Source organism: Trichechus manatus, unplaced genomic scaffold, assembly GCF_000243295.1.
Source record: "Trichechus manatus latirostris isolate Lorelei unplaced genomic scaffold, TriManLat1.0 scaffold00056, whole genome shotgun sequence".
Classification (NCBI taxonomy): Eukaryota; Metazoa; Chordata; class Mammalia; order Sirenia; family Trichechidae; genus Trichechus; species Trichechus manatus.
In genome coordinates, this window is record NW_004443992.1 from 2,926,156 (window position 1) to 2,941,513 (window position 15,358).

General features: G+C 34.6%; 1 protein-coding gene across 4 annotated transcripts in view; it reads left to right on the plus strand.

Annotated features, from left to right (window-relative positions):
* SLC39A10 (solute carrier family 39 member 10) overlaps nt 1–15,358 on the plus strand; it is a 106,230-nt gene that overhangs the window by 71,980 nt on the left and 18,892 nt on the right. For all 4 annotated transcript variants that reach the window (XM_023732920.1, XM_023732918.1, XM_023732921.1 and 1 more), the window contains exons 4-5: nt 6,283–6,452; nt 8,411–8,599. In XM_023732920.1, coding sequence (XP_023588688.1) covers nt 6,283–6,452; nt 8,411–8,599 — 359 coding nt within the window. The remainder of the gene's footprint in view (nt 1–6,282; nt 6,453–8,410; nt 8,600–15,358) is intronic.

Consider the following 15,358-nt stretch of genomic DNA (forward strand, 5'->3'; position numbering starts at 1 on the left):
AGCGCAGTGGTTATGTGCTTGGCTGCTAACCAGAAGGTCAGCAGTTTGAACCCATCAGCCGCCCCATGGGAGAAGGGTATGGCAGTCTGCCTCTGTAAAGATTTACAGCCTTGGAAACCCTATGGGGGCAGTTCTACTCTATCCTATAGGGTTGCTATGAATTGGAATCGACTAGACAACAATGGGTTTATTAATATAAATGTTGACTAGTTTGTAACAAAAATCTAAGAATAATCTTCTGGTAGACAAGCTGAGTTCAGTCTAGGAAGATCAGTAAAGGCAGAGAAAGTGGATCCACTAGGTTTGTATTCTGATCTTAGGGCAGATAAAATCAGTCCTCTTTCCTGGCTTCATGCTCGCTGCTCTTTGTAGATGAGTAAACCTCTTGAGAGGCACAGTCCTTGTCAGGTGCCTATAATACGAATTCTCATGCGCCAGGAGAAAGGGGTAGCTAGGTCTGAGATTATTTTAACTTAATTAAAAATAAAATAGATTTGTTCCATACAGGAAAAAAAAGACTGACAAGTTTGTCTCGTCTAGAGTTAAAACTAATAGTTTTTGTTTTTGTTTTCCTAAGGCTTCTAAGAAATTCTAGTTCTTTGTTTTGATATCAGCTGTGGATTATTTAATTAGAGTTGTCAATTTTGCAGTATTGCCATAATCCATATATTGTAGTGAAGATGTTGACAGATGCTTGACTATAGTAACATTGAAAGTAACAGCCTATTCAATCAGAAAAGCCTTAGAGGAAATTGTACTTGCTTTGAAAACAAATACATTACTAATAGTAGATATTGATTAGTTGTTTGCAGGTGGTTATCAGCATTGTCAGAAATGAAGCTTAAATTAATTATCTCCTGATAAATGTTAATAATTGTTAGTGAGAATGCCCTGCAAGTAGTTATTTTTAATGACTGTTGCACCATTAAGAAAGGTTAACTTGTTCTATATAAATCTCCCATAGTGACACAGCTACTACCTCATTAACTTTGTTCAAAGACTGCAGTAAACCAAATATGCTATATACTGTGTATAGTAGAAATCGTTTATGACTAAATGAGCCAATCTTTGAAACAGAGTTGACCCTAGCTTAATTACCAAGGGGGGTTGTGAATAGGCTGCTAAGCATTTTCTGCCAATTAAAATGCTGAAACAGTGTAGAAAACTGCCATCTTGCACATGCTTTGAACCAAGTTAATTAGAAAGTTTCCACAGATGAGCGGTTCTTTTTAAAAGAATGCATTTTCTCTCTAGATAATGAGAAAGGGAGTTGGTGAATAACTAAGCTTGAAGACCTTTTAACGTTTTAAGCAACCTAATTTGCAGAATAAGTGAAGCTTGTTTCAGACATTTAGCGCTTTTTTTTATTGCGTATGGTATCTTGGGTACAAATAAAGAAAACATTCACTAGTTGAATTTAATAGTTTGTGTATTGTTAGTTCTGTATAAGTTTTACAAAAGATACCCCCCGTTTTTTTTGCATCACACCAAAAAATTGTGATTGAAAAAGAACAACAATTTGGTTAGAAATCAAAAGTTTTACTACCTGAATTATTCTTTACTACACCTAAGAAATTATGGTACAATTTATGTAAGCCTAAATTTAAATAACTTATAAATTCTAAAAATAAGCATTTAATAGTACAAGAAAGCATTTCAAGTACAGTGAATTCAAAACGACTGTTTCTTCTCATAGGTCAAAAGGATTGTAGTTTTCTTGAACAAGATTTACACTATCACTTAAATTTTTATTGTTAGAAAGCTAAAATTGTTAAAAACTCAACAATAAATAATTTAGGATAAGAAAACATGTATCTGTAATAGCGTGCACTTAACCTTAGGGGTAGAGTTGAGATGTTTTGCTAATGAAGCAGTTGTTATGGAAAAGTTGCAATCTATGGGAAATAAATGGAAATTTTCTGATTTATCTGAGAAAGAAAATCTAGTTCTTTACCCCCTTTTTATTTCTTGGCACTGGCAAGAATTAAGAGATAACTTATGTTAGATAGGAAATAAATATTTTTAATTAAATTTACTAATAGATACTTTTAGGTGGCATTGAAATAAGAATAAATAAGGATAGTCTAATAGTTACAAATTTGGTTTGTAGTATTCTTTTGCCACACTCCTTCTATCCTAAATAATTAGCTCAAATTTTGAAACATTGATTGCCACTTGAATTAAATAAAGTTAATATTCATTCTTATTTTCATGTTTAATTGTACTTACTTTTCTCATAGATCCTCTTTTCTGTGAAGCCACCTCTATGACGTAAATACATAAGTGATAAATAAATCACTTGGCCAAGAATTCTCTGAAACTACTGTGATTTAGTGGAGAAAACGGTGGATTAAGAAGAGTTAGAGGACTTTGGGTGTAGTTTGTTTGACTTTGCCATTTTAACATTTAACATCTCTGTGTGTCAGTGAGCAAATCTGTAAAGTAGTAGGACCTTGGGTCTTCATTAGCATTTTCCAGATTGTGTTCTGCAGGATACTGGCTCATATATACTAAGAGGTTTCATGATGAAGTAAGTCAGAGAAATGCTGCATATTGTGTTCCCCTTTCAGAGATACGCATTTTTCATTAAACTTACAGGCTCTAAAGGAACATGTTTAACCTAGCATTACCAAAACGTATTTGATTATTAAACTCTCACCTCCCTTCCTCTTTGGAATACCACCGTTAAGATCTCATAGAACTATATGAGCCCAGTTTGGGAAATGCTGGTGTAGATTATTAAAGTCCTTTCTAGCTATATACAATGAGACAGTAGCTAGTATGTTCCCAGTTTGAATAGTAAGCAAGGAATTAAGAAAGTTATTTTTTGAAAGGAGCAGAATAATTGGCATCTCTGAAAATATGTTTATAATTTCCAACTCTATCAATCAAGGTAATGTCTACACAAAGGAGTAATTAGACTACATTCTAATGGCTCTGGTGGCTCATTGGTTAAGAGCTACGACTGCTAACCAAAAAGTCAGCAGTTCGAATCTACCAGCCACTCCTTGGAAACCCTATGGGGCAGTTCTTACTCTGTCATGTAGAGTCACTATGAGTCAGAATCAGCTTGATGGCAATGGGTTATTTTAGTTTATAATAATCCAAATTGTGTTCTGTGTTTTATGTACAAAAAAAAAGAAAAAGAAAAATGCTGTTGAAAGGGAATTCTCTATAGACCTAGGACTTTTTTTTTTTTTTAAATCAATTGAAAATCTTTTGAAGGTGGCCTTCAAAATATTTTAACAACAAGCACACCATTTCCTTTTGTTGAAGGAATGGAAAAACACTTTTAAAGAGTTACTAAGACGTTCAAAGTCTTTCGAAGATTATTTAATTTTTACCTAAGAGCAAAGTCTTTTCTGATTCTTGACTTTATGTTGTTCAATAACCAGTGTGTTGACAACTTTTACCATATAACCAATCAACCAGAAACATCAGTCATTTAACACACACCAACATACGTATACATAACTCTCAACGCATTTTCAAAAGGCAGCTTTCCAAGTTCCATGTAATACCAGTTCATTGAACAACTCCAGGGGGTACCATTCAAATTGTGTTATAAGGAAATGACACTCTCAAAAATACAGTGGGAATGGTGTCCCCTGAAGTTGGGCATTGCTGTGACCCTAGATTGATTTGTGTAAGGCTTTCTTCTCCTTTGTTGGGATTATGTTGTTTTCTTGTAATTTTTGAGTTTCAGATGTTAAATATCACAAATGCCAAAGATTTTCTAATCATCAGGTGGACTTCAAAGCATTTCTCAAGTGGTCAAGCAAGGGGTGTGGTTATCACAGCTGATATATAAGAAATTGTGCCTGGAAATGTATCGTATTGTGATATGTACCTGTATGTGTACATATGAATTCATAGATCCTTTCATACATACCATATGACATACCGATTTTCACTGAATTATATTTTGGTTAACTTCTCATTTAGTGACTTAATTTTTGGCTGATTGACCAAAAGTCATTTGAAACTATGAATAATTTTCCCAGAACATTGCAAAATGTTTGTAGTTACATAGACTCTGTTAGACTCTTCTTCATATTTAAGACTCTCACCAGAAGTTAATATATGAGAATCCTAGAAAGGAAATACTTGCTTAGAATAAATGTTTATTTTCAGATATTAGTTTTAATTATTAGAGAATAGAATCACATTTTCTCTTAACTCTGTAATGATTAGATTTTTATAATAATGCTTATAAGAGTAGTATATATTATTTTAATATGGTCTTACATTTCATAATTAAAAAATTTATAAAGCATATTCTAATGCTAATATTTTATTAGCTTGTTAATGTATATTGTAGAAGTTATTATCTCAAATGTGTGTTGTATCAAATTAATGGTATTGTTTCTATATTAAGATTCAGAAATTTAATTTCTATTGTAAATGTCTTACTAGGCAAATCCAGAAACAAATGAAGATATATTTTGTAATGTAGAATGTAGTATAACCTTAGAAAAAAGAATAAACCAGGTTAATAAGATTTACCCAACTAGATTTTGGCTAATACAGATTCTAATTCACCATCTTAACCTGGTTATATGAATTTTCTTGGACATTTGTGGCATAAGAATAAAATAAAAAAAGACATATTAGGTAATTTTGGTGACTAATTTTGTTGCATTTTTGGCCAAAATAATTCTATTAATAAAAAATTTCTAATAAAAGTTATCAAATTTGTTTACTGTGTATATATTGCGTATTTTGAGTCTTACCTGTAGTTCTGGTGAATCCTGTCCACATATATTTAAATTAGTGGGCATATACAGTTATTTTTTCTCCTACAGAGGAGAGTTTTGTTATTGGCTTTTCAGAGTCTCGGTGCATGTTTTTCTTTAAGTTCTTATTTGAAGTTGCTTTTAGGTTGTTTGCTTTGATGTAGATTGCTTCTAGATTGGATTATTGTCAAATTAAGGAAAAATATAATTGGAAAGCCAAAGGGGTGTATTACTCTCTAAGAGACATTTTATATTCTGGTAATGCTTCTGTTATTAACTTCAACTTTTCCCATTTAATTATAAGTCCTTTGTCCGTCCCTGCTCCCCTTGCCTCCACCCTGTGAGCTAATGAGAAATTAGTAATAGTGTTAATGTTTTTAGGTAGTGACTAAAATGTCCACTGGATAAACACAATTTTATTGATAAAGTTGAGCACTTAGTGGATCATTTAAGTTTCATATCCTTACTTATCTTTACTTCTGCTTGTCTTTGAAACGTTCAAGTTATCCTGATAGGCAGATGCATTTTTTTCTTTGTTCTCTTATTACAAGACTTAATATAAAATTCTTTAGCAGATTTATAGTTTTGTCAGATTTGACTAGAAAAATAGCACTTTAGATTAAAGCCTTTACAAAATTGTCACTCTCCAGTGAAATTTTCTGTAGATATGTATTATAAGATTTTTTGAACTAAAAACACTTCTATTTTTAGACCATTAATAGAAAGTAATCCCCACCTTCTAAATAAAAGTGCTCCCCCCACACCTCTTATCTCCTTATGAATGGCCTCCTGGAAAAAGAAATGCATTCAGAATTCCACTTCCCTGCCATAACTATGTTTGTCACAAGCCATACTGTGAAAATATTTCTCTTATATTCTGAACCAGTTATAGTTATAAATGGTAGATTATATAGAAGGTCAAATTGGAGGAGAGGGAACTTGGAGAACTGGGTATGGAAGAGAAGATACCAAGGTAAACAGGAGTAAATTATCCTTGTAAGATAAAAAATGAACACAGTGAAGCTATCAGTAATAAGACTTTTTAGTTATTCCCTGGTGCATATACTTCCATTTTGGGCTGATGTGTTAAATTTCTTAACTTTGTATTAGAAAGTTTTACAAAGATGACAATGCATTAGACACTTGTGCTCCTTTAATACTAGCAGGAGACTTATAATTACATTCTTTTAAACAGTTCTATTGGTGTGACTGCCTTTGGACATTGGGAAAAAATTATTTACAGTCTAGATATTAACAGTGAATCACAGCCTGAAGTCATTTTAAGTCACTGTTCCTAATATGGTGAGCCTGAAGGTACTATTCATAATTGGTCTGAGTTGCGTGGTTCTTTTTTTAAATGGTCAAGTTATGTTACGGGATTTTGTTTTGCTTTAAACAGCAAAGCCATAATATAAGGCTTCTTAAAAGCATGGTCGGGGTAAGATATATCTGCCTTCCAGGACTCATTTATCTTTTGTTTATTCTTCTTTGGAGTTTTTTTTTTGTTTGTATTGTCATACTAATGTTGACAATTTCTTTCCTACAGCATGGATTTGTGGTATCATTTCTATCACTGTCATTAGCCTGCTTTCCTTGTTAGGCGTGATCTTGGTTCCCATCATTAACCAAGGATGCTTCAAATTCCTTCTCACATTCCTTGTTGCGCTAGCTGTAGGAACAATGAGTGGAGATGCCCTTCTTCATCTACTGCCCCATGTAAGAAATCTTTTTAATCTTAAAAAAATTAAAAATGAAAATATTAAGTAAAAGCATTCATTAGCAAGCCGTAACACACTAATCTAGTATTTGTGTTGATCTACTTAATAGAATGAAGTAATTTTTTTTCCATCTTCACAGTTTTAATAGCAGTGTTTTTTTTAATCAATTGAATCATTAGGTTCTTAAATAATACCAAAGACTGATTAGTACCAGTCTTTAAAAATGCTCATTGGATAAAATTTGCTATATCAGCAGTTCTGAAAATGAATACTTAAAAGTCAATGAGTAGTATGTCTCTTTACCTGTATGGTGTATCAAGAAAGCCTTTAGAAGAAATGTATGAGAAGTCTTGTAATGATTGTGCATATAGCCAATATGCCACAGACATCTTTATTTAAGCAGGAAGAGGCAGATACAACTCAATTAAGTATTTTAGGCTTTATCTCTTTTTACATGGGGGCATGTATCTTTTCACCTGCATGCTACTTATTTTCTTCTCCTTGGGGACACTTCTGATGATATGATCCCAAGCCCCTACTCCTAGTGCCGTGTTTATCGACCTATTAAAACCTGCCTCTTACAGCCAACAATACTTGGTCTAGTGTTGCTATTTTTACTTTACATTATAAAAACAACAGGACTTTTTTCTTTCCACATATAAAATTTTGGTATTGACTTTTTTTTTTTTTATATTATTACCTCCCCTCTTCTGGAGTTTGGGAGACAGGATTATATTTGAGTGCTGTGTGTACCCCTTCTACACACTTGGTTGAGATCCTAGATCTAGTATCTAAAACAATGTATGTGGCATTACCTTTTTTTTTTTTTTTAAATGAATTGATTAATGGATCTTAAGACCATGATATTAATTTTTACTCATTTCCTCCTTTCTTCCACCCGTTACCCTTTTCACCCGGTCATCAGGAACAGCAACAGTCTCTTTAGGAACTGGGCGTGATAAGAGCAGTTGAAGTGGGAACAGTGTTTAAGTCCTGTTTAACTTACGTTTGCTTAAGAAGGATTAGTTTAACATAGCCCTTACCTCTTTGACTCTTCTTAACACCTTCGAGAAGTTTAGAAACTGCTTCTGTTGGCCATTAGCAAATAGGGAAGGAATTCAAATAAATCTTGCAAGGAAGAAAAATAGTACTTAAGTCTAGTTCTCTAATGTTAATATTGTGAAACTTTAATGTAATGTTAATATTGTGAAACTTTAATGTTGACAGTGTTAAAATTTTGCTTTATTTCCTGTGTATTTATTTTTGTTAAAGCTTTAAAATATAGAAAATTACACACATATTTAAGGATGCACTCTTGCTGATGAGCCCTGGTGGCGCAGTGGTTAAGAGCTACGGCTGCTAACCAAAAGGTTGGCAGTTTGAATCCACCAGCCGCTCCTTGGAAACCTATGGGGCAGTTCTACCCTGTCCTATAGGGTGGCTATGAATCGGAATCGACTTGACAGCAATGGGTTTGGTTTTTTTTGGTTCTTGCTAATGTCCACAATATATGTAGAGGTAGCATCTCATCACCACCTTGAAGTAATTTATAAGAAGGATCTTATAAAAATGTGGAGTCAGATTACAAGGAGTCACAAGTAATAACCTACTGGTGAATTAGTTCGTATGTTTTGTTTTATTTTTACTAAATCTTAGGCATTTAAGTGTGTCATATTCATTCCAATTTACAAAGGACCTATCACTCCCAGTTGTATGTATCTTAACTCTGTAGGCGTTTGTGGTCATTGTTTTAGAGTTATTATGGAATATTGTACTTTCCAGGCCACTGAATAAAGCAAATAAAATGGAAGACTACTTATCTTTAAATGGGACAGTATTTAGGAAAGCCCTTAAGAAATTAAAAGGTACTTTTCTTGTGTCCTCCAGGAGATTATAATTGCAAATTTTAAATATAATTTCAATTACATGTTTAAAATATTTCCTTCTTGTTAATAGTCTCAGGGTGGACATGATCACAGTCATCAACATGCACATGGGCATGGACATTCTCATGGGCATGAATCTAAGAAGTTTTTGGAAGAATATGATGCTGTATTGAAAGGACTTGTTGCTCTAGGAGGCATTTACTTGCTATTTATCATTGAACACTGCATTAGAATGTTTAAGCACTACAAGCAACAAAGAGTAAGTGTTTTTTAATTATTTTATTTTCTAAAATATAAAACTCAAAGCAAGAACCATATGCTTTTTGTCTGGCCACATGCTTTTGTTAATTATGATATTTGTGTGTATTAAATCTGTCTTTTCACAGGTCATCTTCACAGCAAAAACTGACTTTGATCTTTGTCATTTTATGTTACTTTAGTTAATTTGACATTTGTAATCAAGATATAGCAGTGTGGTTTCAGTTAATTTGTATAACATTTTACCTGATTGATTTAAATAGCTAGAAAAGCTATTGGCCAATTTATGCCTATTATAAAAATGTATAAACAGAAACAAGTCTCATCAATCTTCTAAGGTAATGTTTTCACTATAAGTGACTTTCATTATAATACCTTTTAGTGAAAATATTTTTATGCAACACATTTCTGTATCAGAAATTGAGAATGGTAAAAGTACTAGAGGTAAGAAGTCATATTAAGGGTTGCTGTGAGTCAGAATCAACAGCAGTGGGTTTGGTTTTTGGTTTGGTGATGGTTAAGAGTAAAATGAAACAAAGGAAATGATCATTCTTAAGAGTGACTAACCACTTAGGAGATGGTACTTGGACTGTTGATTAAATACCTTAATATTATGCAGTGGTCTGTGTTTCATGTCTCATTTAAAAGAATTACCTCCAAGAGAGTAAGTTCAGGGCCACTACCATTCATTATAGTACACACTCCTTCCTGTTCACATCTGCCTCTGAAACCCTATCTTTAGTACATCTCAGTAACATGTTTGTGATGTTTCTGACTCATAAAGAGAAGGTTAAATTTTTTTTTGAGTATATTATGTTAAAGAAAGAAAATCTAGGAACATTTTGAACTTTCTATTAAAAAAAAAAAAAGAGTTAAGCATTAAAAACATCCTTACATTTTGTGAGTTAACTCCAAATATTCCCACCCCCCAAGAACTCCGGATTGTCATGGTCAATAATATATGCAGTCTACACTTAAGATACAAATTTATGCTATTTATATATATTTTTTTTTTGTTTTTCTATATATATGCTTTGTGTGTGTCCCATAAGACAAAGTGGGTTTGGAACAGAGCCACGAACTTGGATTCAGGGGGTGCGATTCTAGTTTTTGCTCAACCACAAACTAGCTGTGACTACAACTCATTTCCCATGATTTCCAGTAGCTATCTAATCGTAGAAAATAAGTCTAATTCTGGTCTGTATTTTCAAATCTTATTTTGAGTAGTGTATTTAATTTTAGTTATCATATTTTAATCAGGACATCATCATATTTGATTTCCTTCAAACGAAGGGTGTTACCAAGATAGCGAGCCCAGTGAAGTATTATCTGAGGAATGATAAAAGGAACTGAGAAGGTTCAACTTAGAAAAAAGTAAGAGAGACGTAGTACCATTTGGTTTTTGAAGGGTTCTGGGCAGCTGGAGTAATTAATTTTGATGGATGAGTGAAGAATAGAATATAGTAGGAAGGATGCCAAGGCAGGAATACCAGGAGGGAAACAAGAGCCTGCTAAGGAGGTTAAAAACCCAACTAAACCTGTTGTAGTTGAGTCAATTCTGACTCTTAGCGACCCAATAAGACAGAGTAAAACTGTCCCGTAGGATTTCCAAGGCTGTAAGTCTTTATGTAAGCCGACTGACACATCTTTGTCCTTTGGACTGGCTGCTGGGTTAGAACCCTCGACCTTCGATTAGCAGCCAAGCCCTTAACCACTGTGCCACTAGGGCTCTGCCAAGGAGGTTACTGCAGAATAGAAGAGAGGTGATGACGGCTTGATCTAGGATCATGGCATAAGGAATGGGGACAAGAGCGTGATTAATAGAATTATTTAGATGAAAAAATTAACAAGAGGACTTGATACTTGATTAGATATACGAAATATAAGTAATTAAGAGTTCATTTCTTTGAGTACCTAATTTAGAACGTAATACATTATATGTTGGAAAGTATATAAAGAAGTTGTGGAATTACTGTGAAGCCCTAATTTTCTTCAGTCGTGTGCCTTAATAACATTAGAACAGCAAGTATTAAGTATGTAATATGTACAAACATTAGGAACTGTGTAGTTTACACATAAGTATAAAATGTAGTCCTTACTTCAAGGGATAGTTCAAGTTTTTGGTTTTTTATAAATCTTCTTGGTTTGATCTCATTTGAACTTAAATTTACTGGCAAAGTTAAATGCTTTTTTTTTTTTTTCCCAAAGTAAACTGGTGTAAGAGAATGGAATCCCCAAAACATGGTAGCTTTTTGAGTAAAATTTGAAATTGTGGGAAGTAAAAAAGTGAAAGAAACAAAGATTCTGGCCAGATAAATCAATACATTTTCTTTATGATGAATAGGACAGTAAGTAACCTAAGATTAAAAGAATATGGCATTTGTTGAAGGAAAAGAATTAGTGGTACTTGAATAGAATAGACATTCTGACAGGGTTTCAGCAACTTGGGGACATTGAGAGTAATGATTTTAGCAAGTATTTAGGAAAATGAACAATCAGAACCAACGCAAGTAAGCAAAATCCTAGCTGGTATTGGCATTTTCTTCCTTAATTCTAAATTCTTCTCATTGACTTTTGTACTATCGTTGGCCTTTAACTCATCACTGTTATGTCTTCTCTTTGGGACATTCCCACATGATTATTATTGTTTAGAATACTTTTTATTTCCCCAGTTTCTGTTGTCTGTTGCTATGAAGCGGACACCCCAGAACTTAGTGACTTGCGACAAAGATTTATTATTTCTCACAATTCACTGTGTCAGGAATTTAGGCAGGATTCAGCTGGGCAGTTCTTCTGCTCCACATGGCGTCTGCTAGTCACTCACTCTGTTGCATTCAAATTCAGCTGGGAGCTGGGCTAAGCTGGGCTAGGCTGGAAGGTCCAAGAATTCTTCACTCCATGTGTGCATCTCGCTGCTCCTCCCATGGCCTCTCAGCGTCTAGACTGAGCTTCTTTTTAGAGGTGATTGGCTTCCCTGAGCTGAAGCAAAAGCTCTCTTGCCTCTTCAAGACTAGCGCCGATACTGACATAGCATCATGTCTGCCGCATTGTCCACCTGCTGATGAGTGGAGCAGCATGTTCCCAGGGAGGGAAAATTGATGATGGCCATCTTTAGAGACTGTTTACCACACCACCCAACTAACTAAAACAAGCTAATATGTGTAGCAGTTAGAAGATTTAAATATCTGAAACAGAGTTCACAGCCTGTAAGCAAAACCAACAATAAGAAAATGCCATGCCACAATATTAATCTCTGACAAAATAGACTTTAAAGTAAAATCCATCACAAAGGATAATGAAGGACACTTATATAATGATTAAAGAATCAATACACCAGGAGGACATAACTATAGTAAATATTTACGCACCCAACTACAGGCCTCAAAAATACATAAACTCTAACAGCAATGAAAAGAGAGATAGCTCCGCAATAATAGTAGGAGACTTCAACACACCACTTTTGGTGAAGGACAGAACATCCAGAAAGAAGCTCAGTAAAGACACGGAAGATCTAAATGCAGTAGTCAACCAACTTGATCTCATGGACATATACAGAACATTCCACCCAGCAGCAGCCAAGTATACTTTCTTTTCCAACGCACATGGAACATTCTCCAGAATACACCACATATTAGGCCATAAAGCAAGCCTTAACAAAATCCAAAGCATCGAAATATTACAAAGCATCTTTTCTGACCATAAAGCCATAAAAGTAGATATCAGTAACAGAAAAAGCAAGGAAAAAAAATCAAACACATGGAAACGGAACAACACCTTGCTCAAAAACTACTGGGTTATAGAAGAAATGAAGGATGGAATAAAGAAATTCATAGAATCAAATGATAATGAAAACACATCCTGCCAGAACCTTTGGGACACAGCAAAAGCATTGCTCAGAGGTCAGTTTGTAGCAATAAATGCTCACATCCAAAAAGAAGAAAGGTCCAAAATCAAAGCATTAACCCTAAAACTGGAACAAGTAGAAAGAGAGAGCAGAAGAAACCCTTGGGTGCCAGAAGAAAGGAAATAATAAGAGTTAGAGCAGAATTAAATGAAATAGAGAATAGAAAAACAATTGAAAGAGTTAACAAGACCAAAAGCTGGTTCTTTGGAAAGATCAGTAATATCGATAAACCATTGGCCAGGCTGAAGAAAGAAAACCAGGAGAGGAAGCAAATAACCCATATAAGAAATGATATGGGTGATATCACAACAGACCCAACTGAAATTAAAAGAATCATAACAGAATACTATGAAAAATACTACTCTAACAAATTTGAAAACCTAGAAGAAATGGTCAAATTTCTAGAAACTCACTACCTACCTAAACTTGCACAAACGGAGGTAGAACAACTAAATAAACCCATAACAAAAGAAGAGAATGAAAAGGTAATTAAACCCACCCCCCCCCCCCCCCCAAAAAAAAAGCCCTGGCCCGAATGGTTTCACTGGAGAGTTCTACCAAATTTTCAGAGAAGAGTTAATACCACCGCCACTAAAGGTATTTCAGAGCATAGAAAAGGATAGAATACTTCCAAACTCATTCTATGAAGCCAACATAACCCTGATACCAAAACCAGATAAAGACATCACAAAAAAAGAAAATTACAGACCAATATCCCTCATGAACATTGATGTAAAAATCCTCAACAAAATTCTAGCCAATAGAATTCAGCAACATATCAAAAAAATAATTCACCATGATGAAGTAGGATTTATACCAGCTTGCAGGGATGGTTCAACATTAGAAAAACAATCACTGTAATCCATCACATAAACAAAACACAAGAACCACATGATCTTATCAATAAGTACAGAAAAGGCATTTGACGAAGTCCAACACCCATTCATGATTAAAAAAACTCAACAAAATAGGACGAAGGGAAATTCCTCAACATAATTAAGGGCATTTATACAAAGCCAACAGCCAACATCATCCTAAATGGAGCGAGTTTGAAAGCATTCCCCTTGAGAATGGGAACCAGACAAGGATGCCCTTTATCACCAGTCTTATTCAACATTGTGCTGGAGGTCCTGACTAGACTAATTAGGCTAGAAAAAGAAATAAAGGGCGTCCAGATTGGTAGGGAGGAAGTAAAAGTATCTCTGTTTGCAGATGATATGGCCATATACACAGAAAACCCCAAAGAATCCACAAGAAAACTACTAGAACTAATAGAAGATTTTGGCAAAGTTATCAGGATACAAGATAAACATACAAAAAATTAGTTGCATTCCTCTACACCAACAAAGAAAACTTCTAAGAGGAAATCACCAAATGTACAATAGACTCCAAGAAGATGAAATACTTAGGAAAAAAATCTAACCAGAGACGTAAAAGACCTATACAATGAAAACTACAAGACACTACTGCAAGAAACCAAAGGAGTCCTGCGTAAGTGGAAAAATATACCTTGCTCATGGATGGGAAGACTCAACATTGTGAAAGTGTTGGTTCTACCCGTAGTGATATACAGACACAGTGCAATCCGGATCCAAATTCCGACAGCATTTTTTAATGAGATGGAGAAACAAATCACCAACTTCATATGGAAAGGGAAGAGGCCCCGGATAAGTAAAGCATTACTCAAGAAAAACAAAGTGGGAGGCCTCACACTACCTGATTTCAGAACCTATTATACCACTACAATAGTCAAAACAGCCTGGTACTGGTACAACAACAGATACATAGACCAATGGAACAGAATTGAGAATCCAGACATAAATTCATCCACCTATGAGCAGCTGATATTTGTCAAAGGCCCAAAGTCCATTAATAGGGAGAAAAGACAGTCTCTTTAACAAATGGTGCTGGCATAACTGGATATCCGTCTGCAAAAAACTGAAACAGGACCCATACCTCACACCATGCACAAAAACTAACTCAAAATGGATCAAAGACCTAAATATAAAATCAAAAATAGTAAGGATCATGGAAGAAAAAATAGGGACAATGCTAGGAGCCCTAATACATGGCATAAACAGAATACGAACCATAAATAACAATGCACAAACACCAGAAGAGAAACTAGATAACTGGGAGCTCCTAAAAACCAAACACTTAAGCTCATCAAAAGAGTCAAAAGACAACCTACAGACTGGGAAAAATTTTTTGGCTACAATAGATCTGATCAGCGTCTTATCTCTAAAATCTACAAGATATTGCAAGACCTCAACAACAAAAAAGACAAGTAACCCAATTAAAAAATGGGCAAAGGATATGAATAGGCACTTTGCCAAAGAAAACATTCAGGCGGCTTACAGACACATGAGGAAGTGGCTCACGATCATTAGCCATTAGAGAAACGCAAATCGAAACTACAGTGAGATACGATCTCATCCCACAAGGCTAGCGTTAATCCAAAAAACACAAAATAATAAATGTTGGAGAAATTGTGGAGAGACTTGAACACTTACACATTGTTGGTGGGAATGTAAAATGGTACAACCACTTTGGAAATCAATTTAGCACTTCCTTAAAAAGCTGGAAATAGAAGTACCATACAATCTAGCAATCTCGCTCCTTGGAATATATCCTAGAGAAATAAGAACCTTCACTCAAATAGATATATGCACACCCATGTTCATTGCAGCACTGTTCATGATTGCAAAAAGGTGGAAACAACCTATGTGCCCATCAGGGGACGAATGGATAAACAAATTATGGTATATTTACACAGTGATAAAGAACAGCTATGAAGCCATGAAATGCAGCATGAAGAAATCTGGAGGGCATTATGCTGAGTGAATTTAGTCAGTC